Below are 17,452 nucleotides of genomic sequence, written 5' to 3' on the forward strand. Positions count from 1 at the left end.
CACGTAAAATTCAGATCAGTATACAGGGTTCATATTGGAGTTTACACTGTTTGAATTAGATAAATACATAACTGATTCAAAGAAATATAGTAGTTGAACAATATATAGAAAATAAGTACAGTGATACATGAATCTAGGTTAATCCAAAAATTCCCTTGAAAACGAATTTTAAGCTGGGTTTCAGATAGCTGGAGTGACAGTAAACTTTGCTGATGGAAGCAAAGAGGTAGAATGTTCCGGAGATGAAGGACATTTTAAGCTAAAATTGTTGGCAAATAGCAAGAAGATGGAAGATTAGGGAAGAAATGGAAGTGTGTTAGTATTAAACAATTTTATAATGTCTACAGAAAGAAAAAAGGAAAGATATGAACAGGCATATAATCTGAGTTTACATTCAAAGCTAAGTCATGTAGGGTGGATCGAAAGAAGGAAGTGACTGATGTTGAGTGATCCTTTTAAGAAGGAAGCTGTAGTATGGTCACCAACTAAATGAGGTAGTAATTGAGGTAAGTGGAAGATTTGATTAATACTATAACTTGTGGACTCTTTCAGTGGAATGGATGGAGCTGAAGACAAGGAAGAGTGTAAGAGAATAAGTACAAGGAAATCAAACACCATTTTAAAAAAAATGCTATTTTAAGGTGTTTAACCTGAGGAAGTAACAAATTGTGTTCTTTCAGATAATAGGATGGAATTTCACAGCAGGGAGGTTAAAAGATTTGGGTGCTATCTTTGTCTAATTGAATTTCAGGGGATTAATCTCCATTTGAGATTAATTTATTCATTAATATGGTCAATATATTTTTGTAGAACAATTACTATGTGTAAAACATTGTAATAGATAGTTATAGAGCTATATCAGATGATTCTTGACCTCAAAGAATGTACAGTCTGATAGGAATGATGAGATAAAACAGTTATTCAACCATGGGAAAAAATGTAGAAAATGGCAGTTTCAGTTCCTGGCACATAGTAGGTGCTCAGTAAAGGTTTGTTGAATGAATGAATAAATGAATGAATGAAAGGCACAGAGAGGCACATATAAATACTAAGAGTTGAGAAGAAAATCTATATGTGGGAACACTAAGAAAGGCTTTTATAGGGAATATGACAACTAAGACCTAAGTGTCAGATAGGATTTAGATATAAGATTTCAGGGAGATGGTAGTTCCAGGAGGAAGTAACAGTGTCAGGAAAGGGAAGCCAGAAAGATCAGAGTGCATAGAGGGGAAGGTGAAGTTGAAGTCTGAAAGAGGAAGCTACAGGAAGATAAAGCTGAGAAAGTAGGCTGGAATAAAAGTCTGCAGGGCTTTGAATTCTCTAAAAACTTTGGAGTTTATTCAGTAGGTAATATTTAGCATTAGAAAGATAATGTATGGACAATAAAATATGTGAATCACTTGAGGATATGTGGTTAGAGATACAAAGAGAAATTATAAGAAAGTTGGAAGAGAGAAAAGAAATAGAAAGTTTCATCAGGTTACACTTTGCAATCAAGACTGTGAAATTCCTGAATACAAAAAGGAATAGAATTAGGGATCAAAGACGTTCATAATGGAAAGGTGTAGATATGACCTTCTTTCAGTGCTAAGGCTCTTGCTGGAAGGACTTACGCTCTTGAGCTTGTACAAGTGGAATGCAATTTATTTACTAACACAGAAAAAGAAATCCATTACTATCATTGCACTTAATTGTGCTATGCAATGTGAAATTCCTTATTAAATCTTTTCAGAGGCAGCAAGTAAGAAGAGTTAGAAGGTAATTTCCAGGCAAAAGTAGTCTATATTCACTGTGTCTATTTCTACATTTTCCATTCACCTTAGTTCACAGCAATTTGGATTTTGTCTCTCATTACAGTAGAAATTGCTCTCATTAAAGTCATCATGGCCTCCTTAATTGCCAATACCAATGGCACTTAGCTCCAACACCATCTCCTCTGGGAAGCCTTCCTTAATCTCACAGACAGGGCAAGATACACTTTCTTCTGTTCTGCCAAAGCATTCTGAGCCTACCTCTATTATTGTACCTATGATACTACATTACATTATTTACAGTTCTGTCATTCCCTCTGGACTGTGATTTCCATGAGGATAGAAACTGTGTCTTATTCAACTTTGCACCCCCAGTACTTGGGATGGTGTTGTCTGAATTACTGATAAAAACAAATACCCCCTCTATTATCTCTTTCAATCCTCTCATCAAGATATAGTTTTAGAGAAATACTGAAGACTTCCATAATATAATCAGAATGGAAACTGTCCTGAGGACTTCCAAATATAACCAGAATAGAAAAATATCCCCTGAGAACACTACTTTCACCTTCACTTGTACTGTCAATTATTTGTATGACCTTAAATGACTAATATATTAATAGGGCTTAGATGCTTTACAATTGATTCTCTTGTCCCCTAGCCCTTACCCATTGCCACAGTACATCATCCGTAATTCTTGTGACTCTATTGTGATTTCATTGGTAAGGACAATTTTAATTTAAGCTAAATGTTTTTAAGTGTCTCCTATGGTCATTATGTTCTAGTTGGTGCTGGAGATTCACAGATAAAATAAGAATACAATAATACATTTCATGAAAAAACTCATTATTTATTATTTCTAATTTCATCTGACACGTATTTGTCTAGTAATAGAGCTCATGGTCAGTAAAGATGCTCAGTATTTTATTATTTTGTTTTGCCACATCCTGACATCTTTAAAATTTAATATGTGAAGACCACTCTTGTCTACATTGTTATAAACACACACACACACACACACAAACAAAACCTCTTTTATCCAGTTTTGCAAATATTTTGGGATTCACCAAAATTCATACATGTGGCAGTTTGGAATTATCTTTGGTTCTTTCTCTCCCTTTTGCTCCTTTATTTATTTATTTAAGTTATTTATTTTTGGCTGCGTTGGGTCTTTGTTGCTGCATGTGGGCTTTCTCTAGTTGCGGCGAGCGGGGGCGCTTCAGTGCGTGGGCTTCTCATTGCAGTGGCTTCTCTTGTTGTGGAGCACGGGCTCTAGGTGTGTGGCACATGGGCTCAGTAGTTGCGGCTTGCGGGCTCTAGAGTGCAGGCTCAGTAGTTGTGGCGCACGGGCTTAGTTCCTCCGCGGCATGTGGGATCTTCCTGGAGCAGGAGTCGAACCTGTGTCCCCTGCACTGGCAGGCGGATTCTTAACCACTGCGCCACCAGGAAAGTCCTGCTCCTTTATTTTGTTTTTGCCAAAGTGCTTCTCACCATCATCTACAAAGTCCACACTTTTCATTCTTTTCTTTGTTTCTGGTTAACATCTGCCTTTTCAGTCTTATACTTATTACCATTTCTCCCATTATCTTGTTCATCTATCATTTTGACAATTTTACTCCTGTGAAAGATCTTCTTACAGTTATCTTATGGTAGGACCATGAATAAATGATATGCTATACAGGCATCTATATATGCCATGGATACAGTCATCCAAAGCCATTCTTGGAAAAATCTGGGGGCAACAGATGTATAGGGCTGTTATCTTTTAAGAAAGTTTGTATCAAACCAGTGTCTAATGCAGTGCAAATTCCAAGAGAAACAAGGATTTGAGTCTAAGAGGTAAATTAAAGTGTTCCATTTGTCAACTCATTATTATTGTGAGTTTATAATTTCCATGAAAAATAATACATATTATGAATTTAAATAACAACATAGTATATAATCAAGTGCTAACATGTGGTAGAAACTAAGCTTCAATAAATGTCATACGAGGGTTGATTCGGGTGGAACCAATAAATGTAGGCAGGGCTGAATTGGAGAACAATGATGCCCTGATTTGATATTTCTTGTGATAAATGTCCTAACGTCCTAAATGTATTATGCATGTATTCCATAGTTTTTAAAAAATCTTTATCAAACTAATTTTAATATAATAGTTTAAATAAAATATACTATGTAATAAGGAAATATGTGACTGTAGGAATCTATAAATATTTTGCCATGAATTTTTTATTTTGCTACGAAATTTTCAATTTAATAATGCTGAAGATAGTCATTTTGAGTAGAAGAATTGAGTACTTGTCAAGTTAAATATCATGTTCATATTTTTTAAATTAATATCTAAGCTTATACTCAAATTTATTTTTTTCTTAATAAAAGATAATGAAAGAAAATCATTTGAATAACTACGTTTGTTGGTAGATGCTATTAAAGAAACTTCAAGTATTATATATACTAACAAATGTAAAATAGATAGCTAGTGGGAAGCAGCCACATAGCACGGAGAGATCAGCTCAGTGCTTTGTGACCACCTAGAGAGGGGTGGGATAGGGAAGGTGGGAGGGAGATGCAAGAGGGAGGAGATGTGGGGATATATGTATATGTATAGCTGATTCACTTTGTTATAAAGCAGAAACTAACACACCATTGTAAAGCAATTATACTCCAATAAAGATGTTAAAAAATAAAAATTAAAAAAAGAAACTTCAAGTATTCATAAAAGCAGAATTTTAAAAAATGTAAACTTAAAAGTGTTTTGGGAAATACTCTCTGCTGCTTATAAACAACTGGTCTGTTATGAGGGCGGGAAGCAGCCATGGAAATTTTGCTTTTACTTTTAAAAAGAAGCTTTGGAACGTCTATGGATTTAGATACGTTGAAAGCACTGCAAGATTATGCAAACAGACTGAAGGAAAACAGAGATCAAAATTAGTCTTTCAAATACATCTCCTCATCATTCCTAATGTAAACTTTTCTTCTAATGATTCTTTACTTCTAATAAGGCATAAACTATGCATACATGACAATGTTTGCTAGTAAATGAATCTTAGAAAAGATTTTCAGGAAATAAAATATTCTTTACAATGTACCATTTGTTAAAACAAGGTAATGAACAATAAGATATATAAGTATAAACTGGCTATATATTTATTTAATTTTAAAGATATCAGAATTAAACCACTCATACTTAAAAGTAAGGCATAGTTATTTGCCACAATTATTTTGATATACTTCTAAGATTATTTTAAACTCAGGAAAGCAAGATTTGGAATGGGAAGAGTTAAAAAACACGAAGCAACAGTAACCCCATTTAGATAAGGGAATAGAAGGGTGGAGCAAGGGAACAATACACTAAAGTGCTTTTCTTTCACAGATCTTGGTTCAAATTAAGGTTAAATTCCACAGGAGGATGTGTTTTCCCCATGTGGAGTCTTAAAGGACATGCCTTTGTTTCCAACTTCCCAGAGAAGATATATGTTAACACAAACAAAGCATTTCATAATAAATTTAACTTTTATAGAGTGACTAATGCTCTGTGGAGATAAGGTAGACTCTCAGTCACCTGTGTTTAATCCAGGCTGAAGAAATTATGCCAAGAGCACACTGACAAAACTTTATTCCTTTCGAGAGAATGGCAGTAACTTGGTAGGGAGCAGAAAGGGTCCTGGTTTTAAAAGTCTCATTAGAATGACTCTCTCTTCCTCACAGTGAACGCAGTTTAGCATTTATGTACTTTGGAAGGACAAAGAGGTGAGGTAAGCCTGCCAAAATTTGGACCTGGGTTTCTGGGAACCTGTTAGTAGGTCAACTGTTACAAATGTAAGAGAAGCTGCAAAGGAGCATTAAATACTAGAAATTTGGAAGTTGGACTACAACTTTATTAAAGCCTGCATACTTTTTCTTCTTCTAGATCTCAAGTGAGGTGACATAATGTTAAAAATGCCACAGAGGACCACTATTATTCAATCAAACCAGCCTTTGGTGAAGAATAGGCGAGGAGGTGGAACAGCATAGAGATAACTCTTTCTGTTAGAAATATTTACAGTTAACAGATAGAAAAATAAGTCTTTAAAGATTACTTGGGGTCTTATTAACAATAATTTATTAATCTATTTCTTCCTTCTAAGAAAGACAAATTACTTTTGTAAATAGTGCTTTTCTTTCCTCTTCCCCTTTCTTTTATCTGCACATTATTCTTTATTAACTAGATGCCTACTTCTTATGTCCTTATTCTTGCAAAATGCCTCCAAATTTGTGCCTAGGTAATTCACTCATTGACTATATCATCCTTTTCCCATGTGACTTCAATATTGACTTCAGTTGAAGATTGAAGATGTAAAAATTAGTCCTGCAGCATGTGAAAAAAATTCCTTTTTTCAGAGAGAGACAAAAACCTATTTGTGTCAAACGTACCAAAATACCTGATCATATAGTATACATTTAATTTATTTTGTATATTTATGAATTCATCCTTGATGAGAGGTTTAGGAAATCTATTTAAAATTTAAATAAAATAGAGTAACATTTTCCTCTCCCACTCACTAAAAAAGGAGACACTGACATAGAAAAAATTTGATTTTAAATTGCTTTATGAGAATCTTGGAAACATCTCTTTAGTTTATTAATCTGCAGGTCACTAATATCGATTCTAGACAAAATTCTTATCATTTATTCCAAGCTACTAGTTTCTTTATAGTGCTCAATTTCCTTCTTGTGCTCTAAATTAAATTAAAAATATAAACTTTCATCTTTTTATGTTAGCCTTTGACTAACAGAAGAAAAATTTTCTGGTCTTAGACTGCTACACAAGAGTAAAGAGGTTTATTTTCTCAGGTTATGTAATACCAAATCCAAATTTCAGAAATCAATAAACTATTCAGAGAGGAATACCACAAGGGGGCAGGTGAATCCAGGCTAGGTCCTAGGTGAGAGGGTCTCAGTATTGGGAATTCTGGCCAAAGGAGGGGGAAAGGTGAAATGAAAATCAGAAACAACTCTAAAGAGAATATTTCTCCATGAACTTTCTCCAAGCATTATGTCTGGATTGTCCAAGTGAAATTTTATTTAAAATATATCCAAAGACATTTTTTACAATATACCAAGAAAATGAATAAAAGAAACCAAACCAATGTAGTCACACATTGAAAGTGCCTGCTATATTTACGAAGGTCAATAGTATAGTTTTATCAAGAAGAGAAGGCTGTACACAAACTGAGAAGAACTCCAAAATTTACTGCAGAGCAATTAGGGTATACTTTGAAAATAAATTACAAACAGATGAAAAAGTATCAAATAATTAAAAAGATATATCAAAAGATACCTTTGCTTCACAGTGGTCTTAATAAGCAACAATTTCATAATAGAAGCATAAACTTTTCTTTTTTATAAACTTTGAATAATAGAGCTATACCAGTTTTTTTTTCCCCACAGAAAAACTGAGAAATTAATTTCAGACATTTTAGGAAAGATGAAAGGTGCTGCTTAAAAGAATCTGCTTTGATTTTTATTACAAATTAAACTTAGCCTAAAATTGACAAAAAATTACTTCTCCTAAACAAATACTTAAAATTGACACTAGACATCACCCATGAGAATGTCAATATCATCAGTCATATATATATATATATATATATATATATATATATATATATATATATACGTCTTCTGTGCAAAGTAACAAGGATTAATTCTATTTGGTAAAACTGCAAACTATTGACAGCCTCCTTTTTATACTTCACTAAGGAAACACATCTAATTATTTGATGTGGGTAGATAGTATATTATTTTATCTTTTACAGATTAGTAAAATGAAATGCATAGACCATTGTAGCATAAAATACAGTATAATATATAGTATAAAAGAGTATAGTATAATATATAATGTAGTATAATAAAGTACAAGTTTTGTCTCTTACTGGTGGATTTATTTAGTTTCTAATAAAAATTAGAATCTTTAAAATGCGCTTTTAAGTAGCTTCTCTTATTTATGATAAAATTAACTTATTTAGGCTTCTATCATAATTTTTTATAGTAACAGTGTAGAAGTCACTTCTTCTATTATAAATCTGTTGATTGATGAAGACATCTCTTAACAGACTTTAGGGAAAGCTAGGTTTTAGAATCTGGGGGTCAAGTTGAGTAATCTGTTATACTATATTTGGTTTTTTAGTATCACAGAACTTAACACTGGCCAAAATATCATTAAGCCTATTTTTAAAAAAATTATTTATTTTTTTATACAGCAGGTTCTTATTAGTTATCTATTTTATACATATTACTGTGTATATGTCAATCCCAATCTCCTAATTCATCCCACCCCATCCCCCTCCCTTGATATCCATACGTTTCTTCTCTACATCTGTATCTTTATTTCTGCCTTGCAAACCGGTTCATCTGTACCATTTTTCTAGATACCACATATATGCATTAATATACGATATTTGTTTTTCTCTTTCTGACTTACTTCACTCTGTATGACAGTCTCCAGGTCCATCCACGTCTCTACAAATGACCCAATTTCGTTCCTTTTTAAGACATTAAGCCATTTTAAAGCAAAGCTCTGGACTCAAATATAAATGTCAATTCTTATGTCACCTTAACAAAGACTATTTTTTTCAAATTCACTCATTCTTCTCTTTGTGTGTATATGTGTATATAAATATACACACATATATAATATATGCTCATACATATAAGCTCACACACACACACACACACACACACACACAATGATGCAATCTGCTGGTGATATTTTAGGTTATTCTTTCTTCTCTTTTCAGTCATGAATTAGCGTTCTCTTCCTTGTCTTTATTTATCCTAAGTAATTGCAGGGTCCTCAGAGGCTTTGTCACCTAAAGGACATGGAAGCAGCTTCTGCAATACATGAAAATAATGCTTTGATTTGTCAATGTGAAAAGTTGGATGGCTTTTTAAAAGCTGACCAGTCCAGGGCTATTTGCACATAGTAGACATTCAATAAATATTTGTTGATTTGATTTATTCTAGGGTAAAGACTGGGTTACAACTCTTTTTTTTTCTTCACTGATGTGCTATGATTTAGCCTGTGTACAAATGCATTTATGAGTAACTATCAATGGTCATGGTCATTAAAGATGTTTTAGAGAGAAAAAATATCTAGATCTGCAGTTTGTTAGGAATAGCAATGATTGGGAGTTAAAGTTTAATAAAATACTCTAAGTAGTTATAGATGACAGACACCATAAGACAGGGTCTAACTGAAGTGCATTCTGATAAATTATTTGGAAACAAAGTAGCTACTTCATAGTTTTTGAATCAATCACATGTTGAGGGCTTAAATTTTTGACTCCATATAATAAGGCAAAGGACATTTTCATTTTAAAAAATTAGGGATTATATTTTGGTGATGAAATTTAGTGAGCATATTAAAGCCACATGATTTCCTTTGGTATATTCTCCCTTGTGAGAGTCACAAAAGTGTTTATGTATGTTTTATTGACAATTGAGAGGTCGTGGACATAAAAAATGAGAATTTCTCTCAAATTTCAAGTCATGTGTAACTTTTAAAGAGTTAAACTCTCTACTCCTATCATTCAAAAGAGCATAATTGATTTATTTCCGTTTCTCGTGACTAACAGCAAAAACTGTTTCTGAGCTTACAACATGTTAAATTTTGGCTCAAGGCAAATTTACAACAGCAAGGTTTATGATAAAATCTGTCAAAACATTAACCATGGTGGCACAAGTTTCAGCTCTTAACAGAAACGGGGAAGCAGGAGCTTAGGAATGGACGCACATTTGTACTTCTAGCTCTGAAAATGCCTGTTTATGTCGTATATGAAAGTTACTCAATTCCTTTTTTTCTCATTTTACCCTAATGTGAAAGTTCTATAAGGTGATTATCTGTTTTAATTAACTGGTTTCAAAGAGATGGGAGATCCTAGGATTAAAGATATAAATCTAAGTAAAAAATTACTAGCTAAGAGAACTTCAGATGTTCAAGACGAAAGCTAAGAATCTATAGCATTTTCACTTATTGTCTGATGAATTCAAAGAAGATCAAGTCTTAACATAGGTAGTGTCTTACACTTTTTGCTACTTTAAGACAAAGATTATTCATTTGGCCATGTGCCAGCATTTGAGCACTATTCATTAAGATGATTTTAATCTTTCAACATGGGAAACAATGTTGGTTGTTTGGGTTTACTATTTCCTGATGAGGAAAGAAGATGTATGTCCTAGAAAATTACTAACAGAAATACTGTTATCAAAAGTGAGTCTTTCTGCTGGCAGTCAATTATAACCAAGATAGTTAACTTTGTGTGTGAGGCACATACTAGAAATAATTTCAGAAAAGGACATACTATCTTGAAAAACATAATTTGATTAGACACAGCTAGGAAAGATGTATAAGAAGAAAGTCTTCTTTAGGGAACTTAAAGGTTTTCAGTGTGTTAATGTCATGGTCACACAAGTAAAGTGCAGTGAATATTCTATGCTTAAGTGTTTCAAAAAGCCTTTGATATTACTGACCTATTTATTGAAGAATGGTAGTCATTTTAAGCTTTAGAATCTTCCTTCAACAAGGTGCATGATGAAAATTGGTGGAGACTAAAATAGATAAAAATAAAATTAGTAACTAAATATTAATTTTTGAAGCTGTAGCTTGGTGGGTAATGTTCATGCACAATTTATTTTTGCTCTCAAATATCTTAGAATAGGGCTTAGGTATTGAAAGAATAATAAAGAACCAGAATATAAAATCTCAAGAAAGCTTATCAAAATAATCGGAATTCAGAAGACTTTAGTTACTTTTAGGAAATAAGGAATTACTGAATTTGAAATCATGATTTAAAGTGGATTGTAGCATTATCAGAAAGCATCCAAACATGCCCACTGGTTTATATATTGCTTGCCTTCTCCCTTTCTTTGAATTTTGACATACTTGGTTCCAGAAAGCAATTTAGTTATTACTGTTGTTCAATAAAGATTTAAATGACATCTCTTGTGGTCTGGAAATTTTGTGTAAACTTTCCAAGACAACAAAACCACATCTTCACTTCATCATGGAGTGAAATTTCAAACTATGGACTGTATGGGACAAAAATTTAACAGAAACACAAGAAATTCTGATTAAAATAACAAACCTAATCAAATCAAACATATTACCCCCTCCCCCAATCCCAAAACTCTTCACTTTAACTTGATTACAATTAAAAGTTAAAGTCTTCAGGTAAACTCAATGTTTCACCTGGTAATGTGCCAGGTGCTAGATAATTTGCCATAATAGTATATTTTAATACCACTATTTTAAAAAAGATACTCAAATCTTAATCTTTCAGTGTCATATATTTTTTAGAAAGACAGATTACACAGATGTTTATAAAACAAAAATATAGTTTGAAAATTTAGGTTTCATCATTAACAAGAATGATTATTCATTAAGTATTTACCTGTGCAAAGAAATATGAACAAGACTGAATTTCTGACCTCCAGAAGCTGCATGCTAATGGGAGATAGTACAGGAATAATGAAACAACAGGGAACTTAATAACTGCCCTAATAGAGATGAAGGAAGGGCTATAAATCATACAGAGCAGAGATTAACTTCTACTTGGTGGTGGGGTGGAGGTGGGGAATTAGGGAAAGCTTCATGTTAGGAGGTGGTATAAAAGTGTTCTTGAAGGATGAATTGGATTTAAACTCATGAAGGTGAATATGACAGAGTAGAGGATTAAAAATGGTAAATGAATTAAATAATAAAAGTATAGAGTAGGAACTGAAATGGGGAGTAGCATAGGGTCTGAGGTATTAGTACGAATGAATCACTTTTATTAATATTCTTGCCATCCACAGAAAAACAAACTAACATATCAGAACCTCGATGTATGATTTGGGCAATTGGTTCTTTTAGAAAACTCCAAAATGGGCCCAGAAAACTTGGACACAGGCACTCTTCATTCTTTGATTCTAGAAATGATAAAGCCACTGTCCGTCTTATTGCAACTTAAAGACAATAATATCTGCAATATTTAAACTTACAGTCCACAAGGTAGCTATAATTCTTGAAAAAGTTGTTGCAATTTTTATAAAAGAAGAAATAAAGTGATTATATGACATGATTGAGGTCTTCATTGAAAGGAAACTGATTTCAAGGTTTTCTTATTTGACAAATGAGATTACATATTCACTTGCTCTATGTCACCTAAATAAAAGTATACAATTACTGTTAGTATGACCATAATTTAAGAAAATAAGATGCAAAAAGCAAATCTAATTTTGCAAAGTGGTAAGACTATGATGTAAGACATTAGTAATCAGTGTACACATTCAAGTAAAGAGTAATTCTTCAAAGCAATAACACTGAGACATTTTATGTCAAATTATTATATCATTGTTCAAACTATGTTTGAATTTTCTCCTCCAGAATTATCTTCAGGACTTGTTTATAAGTTGGGGAAAAAAATTCAGTCTCCTCTCTTTTAGTCACCTGGTTTTTGTTTCAAAACAGTTATGTTCAGAAGCAAAATGAAGCTAAGAGATGTAAAATCAAATTTGTCTTTAAAAAGCCAATGTGTACATAATCTATATGGGTTTGAGAAACATTCTTTGTGACATTATCAGGAGGATCTCCCTAAGCAACAAAAACTGTTGGCATGGAAGAAAAGTCCACGAGACAAAGTATATTTGACTGGTGCATTTGGCAGCTCTTACCTTTTCAAATATTACGTAATTTTGGTTTCTCTATTTTATGCAAAGCTCCTAAGTTTTAAAACAAGTATACATTTTGAAGTTTCTGTTACAGTAGGTGTGATTTTTTGAAATAAAAGCCACTTCTTAATTTAAGCTTTCTTAGGTGCTACCTTGGTTTATTTCTTTATTTTTCATACATGTTATGAACGCTACTATTGAGGGGATCAGTTGGAATAGACAGGCAGGAGCATCTTACTTTCCGAAAGACAAAATGGTTTTATTTATAAAGCCAGAATCGTTGATTGCTGCTGTTTTCTAAGTCTTACCTTACATGGAACCAGTGTTAAAAGTTCGTTAGTTAGAGCTTAACAACACAATGGCTGAAGGAATGGAGTTACCACACAAGTGTTTAAATTCCATGCTGGATCCCTAGCTACAACAGAGAAGAAAGTTCAAACAACAAAAACAGAGTTGCAAGGTCTGAACTTGTGTGTCACGGATACCTCTTACTCATCACCAGGCAGCTCTTATTCAGGGCAACCAGTCCCTCCCAAGCAACATGGTTAATTGAATAAGGATTCTGAACCTTTTGGCTGCAGATAAACCAAAGTGGCACATGGCTCATAACTCAAATATTTCATTTTAGGCAGCTGTTAGTTTTCTTGCCCAGACTAATTTGGATTATTCAATCATTTTCTTTTCTCTAATGAAAAACTGCTTGTAGTTCCTGGTGGGGACAAAGAACTGCAATTATGGATCCTGGAAGGTAAATTTATTACCTACTCATTTTAATCATGTATACAAGTGATACTAAATTCAGAACATTTTATTAGTAGTATAATTATACCTCTGCGTGTGTGTGTAAATTTAATAATATTCAGCCCTGACTAGAGTTTCCTACTATGATGGACCTGGAACCTCCCACAGTGAGCAACTAAAAATGTTGGACAGAAAATTACAAACATCTCGTCAAATGCATCATTATGTTGGCAAGTTGCTAAGGAATACTGAGAGGCCAAAACCTAAGTTAAACTGGGAACCCTTAACGGTATGTGAAGCATGAAGGGCAGTTTTTACCTTGAGAGCATTTGACTTATGATAGAGGTGAAGTTGAGCTTTGGTTTTCATGGCCTCCTAATGGAGTAGGGGATAGGGGACACAGTCCAGGGCCCACCCACAAAGAGAAATCTTAGACTATGAATGGAGGATAGAAAAAAATATTCCCCTTATGAATTTTATAAACACAAGCTAGCCCTCATGTGGATTTTTCATCCCAGATTATTATTTAAGTGGCCCAATAAAATTCAAATTAGGATTTTAAAGTGTGCTAAGGCCTGTACATGTTCCCAGGCAGAAGCAAATGCAAAGCCTCTATGAAGGAACCCACCTTCAACTCAGGACTGAAAAGACCTCCAGAGACTAATCCTAAGACATACAAGCTCACATTCACGAATCAGTAAACATCTAAAGAAACAAGGCAAGATAAATGTAGCTAGCAGAAATAATCTCAAAACTGGAGCAGTAAATACTTGAGATTTTAAAATAATCAGAAGTATAGAATAAGCACATTTAAAATGTATATGAAAATTAAAAAGGGGTTGAAAATATGAGATAGAAACGAGACAACAAAAATGATCAAATGGATTTGGGAATGAACAAAATATAACTTCTTGAAATGAAAAATATAGTAACAGAAATTAAAAACTCACTGGAATTCTGCTCCCAGACAGAACAGAGTCGTTCATGGCAGACCAACGCTCCTGCCAAGGAACAACTAGTAAAGCTGGACAAAATACATACCATATTTGTTTAAAAGTATCAGAGAGGGGCTGAAACAAAGAAAACTAGAGGAACTAAGATTCCAGAGAAGAGAGAACTGAGAGGTAAACTGATGGTCTGCAGCCGCTCTTCTCCTGAAGGCATTTGCGGGCTCTGGGTTCGTCCCGGCAGAAGACTGCTGCTAGGGACAGGGAAACCAGCAGAGCTGTTGGCAATCTTTCAGGGCTGGAGCGACAGACCAGGAGAACCAAAGGGACCTGAAACACATGCCTAGTTTCCCCCTCGAAGTATTTCGCAAATTCTGGGCTGTCCTAAGTGGGAGGTTAAAAAAGCTCAGATGAGAATATCTAAAAGGACTGGAGTGAAGATATTACCTTCACTGTTGAAAGCCTAGTGAGCTACCCCATAGGAAAAGAGGCAAACCAGAGAAAACAGCCTCACTCAAACTGCAACCCAGCTTCAACTCAGCATACCTGACTGGATTAAGGTGATTAGCTCCCACTCAATCTTCCAATAGAGGAAAGGCTAAGCCCTCTCTGGTGGAAAACAAAATCACCTGGAGGATCAGGATGTCTTACAGTAAATCAACAATTGATAGGCCTGCCAAGAGACAGGACCATGCATCTAGACACCTAGAAACAAAACAGACAATAGAGAAAGACCCATGGGTGATTCAGATATTGGAGATGGCAGACATGGATTTTTAAGTACTATTTTATAGTAACTAAGTTACTATAGTTTCTTATAGTTCTAAGCAAAGGGGAGACAATATATTTAGAAAGATGAGTATTTCACCAGAGAATTGAAATGTACCAAAAACATCAAGAGGAGACTGTAGAATTAAAAAATACAGAATCTGAAATTAAGAATTGAATAGCTGGCTTTAACAGCAGAAGACAGGATTAGTGAAATAAAAGACAGGTAATTTTGAAAATTCAAAACTAATGCACATAGAGAAAAAAAGGAAAATACAGAAGAGATGCGGGAACACAGTGAAAAACAATATAAAATATATATAATTGGAGTCACAGAAGGAGGGGGAAAAAGATACTTAGCAAAGATTTTCTAAAACTGACAAATGATATGAAGTCAGAGATTTAACAGGTCTATGAACTCAAGCAAAGAATATCACACCTAGGCACAAAATAAAACTGCCAAACAAAACGAAACGAAACAAAACAACCCCCAAAACCCAACAACGAAAAAGATCTAAAAAGCAATCAGAGAAAACAGAGATTTTACTTTCAGGAGAAGAACATTAAGACTGACAGCTGATTTCTCAACAGGGGAGAGGGAAGCTAGACATTAAGAAGATGACATTTTAAAAGAGTTATAGGAGAAGTTATACTTTTGGCCATGATGGAATAACAGGGACCACATTTACCCTCCCCACCTTAAAAAAACAACCAACAAACCAACCAACCAACCAAACAAACAAAAAACAAAACCAAAACCCTAAAACAAAAGACCCACCAAAACCAAAGCAACAACAACAACAAAAACAACAGTGGGAATACATGAATCAATGTTTTTGTACTTTGGACAACAGGCAGCACAGGATAGTGTTCCCAGAGAGAAGGGAAAGAAATGGAGTCCTAAGATTACCCCAGTTTATCATATGGCAAGTTTACAGAGCAGAGTATAGAAGGGGGAACAAAACAGAGCCTGGCAGCTTCCCTGAGTCGAGAACGTAAGAGTTGAGAATTTGGGGAGGCCAAGATGGTTAGAATTTGCAGTCAGAGTACTGGAGAGGGGAATTCTGGAACAAAAATTGCTGCACAGAAAGAGAGTGAAAGAGTGAGTGGGCTCTGGAGAGCTACAGAGCATTCCTTGAGTCTTCCTCTGAGTATGGACAAGCATACGTGTGTAAGTAAACTACCAAGGCTAAGGTAAGAACCGCCAGAAAGGTGCAGGCAGAACAATGACCAAAACTCACACGTGGTTAGGACCAGTCACAGCAGAGAAAACTCCTACTGCACAGGGCATCAGGTATTCAGAGGGCGATTTCCTGAGCTGGGGGGGGAATCAGCCCTAGACTAAAGGCGCTCTGGTCCCACCTACTGAACCTCTCTCTCTCTGTGTCTTTCTGTGTGTGTGTGTGTGTGTGTGTGTGTGTGTGTGTCTCTCTCCCTCTCTCTGTGTCTCTCTGTCTCTCTCTCTCTGTGTCTCAAAACTGTTTCCAAATAATGTAACTGTGTCCCTGAAGAAAGTTTGAAAGCTTTCAACCAGAAACAAAAATATCTAACACCCAAAAAGTTAAAATTCACAATGACTGGCATCCAAAAAAAGTTACCAGGCATACAAAGCAGAAAAATACAAGTCATGATTGCACAGCACAGGGAAACAGTCATTATGTTGTAATAACCTTAAATGGAGTATGGTCTATCAAATATTGAACCACTATTATATACACCTGAAACTAATATAATATTATAACTCAACTATACTTCAACTAAAAAAATATAATTCATGATAAAGAAATCAATAGAAACAGACTTGGAAATAGAACAGATAATAGAATTAACGGACAAGGACATTAAAACAGTTCTTATGACTATATTTTTTATATTCCAGAAGATAAGGTAAAACATGAAAAAATTAAGGAGAGAGATGAAAGACATTAAAAAGCCCCAATTTTCACTTTTAGAGATGAAAAATATGTCTGTGAAGAAAAATGCTCTGGATGGGATTAAGAAGAGCACATTAGACACTGCAAAAGAAAAGTTTGGTAAATTTAAAGACAAAACAATAGAAACTATCCAAAATAAAACACCCAGAGGAAAAAGACACCCTCCCCAAAATGAACAAAGAATGAATGAGCTGTAGGACAATCTCAAGTGGCCTAATATGTATTAAATAGCAGTTCCAGAAGAGAGGAAAGAGGAAGTTTGAGGACAAAAAATATTGAAAAAAGTAATAGCCAAAATTTAAAAAAATTGATAAAGATTATAAACCCACAGTACAGGAAGTTCAACAAATCATAAGCACAGAAGCATGCAGAAATTTATAACACATCACAAGCAAATTGGCTAAAAAAAGTGATGAAGGGAAAACCCTTAAAGCAGCCAGAGGGTATATGTATAGAGAACAAAAATAAAAATGACAGCAGGAACAAAGCAAGCCAGAAACAGTAGAGCAACATCTGAATATATTTTTCAAAGAGTTAACCTAGAATTCTATAGCCAGCAAAAAACTTCTTTTGCACAAAATGAAGGCACCAAAAAAAAAAAAAAAAAAAAAGAGAGAGAGAG

At 34.2% G+C, this 17,452-nt stretch overlaps 1 protein-coding gene across 1 annotated transcript in view; it reads right to left on the reverse strand.

Moving 5' to 3' along the window:
* Positions 1-8,064: 8,064 nt before the first annotated feature.
* MIPOL1 (mirror-image polydactyly 1) overlaps positions 8,065-17,452 on the reverse strand; it is a 315,627-nt gene continuing 306,239 nt past the window's right edge. The window contains exons 13-14 of the mRNA XM_073800541.1: positions 10,263-10,340; positions 8,065-8,624 (exon numbers count right to left, since the gene is read on the reverse strand). Coding sequence (XP_073656642.1) covers positions 10,289-10,340 — 52 coding nt within the window. The 3' untranslated portion in view covers positions 8,065-8,624; positions 10,263-10,288. The remainder of the gene's footprint in view (positions 8,625-10,262; positions 10,341-17,452) is intronic.

This window comes from Tursiops truncatus, chromosome 2 (assembly GCF_011762595.2).
Source record: "Tursiops truncatus isolate mTurTru1 chromosome 2, mTurTru1.mat.Y, whole genome shotgun sequence".
NCBI lineage: Eukaryota > Metazoa > Chordata > Mammalia > Artiodactyla > Delphinidae > Tursiops > Tursiops truncatus.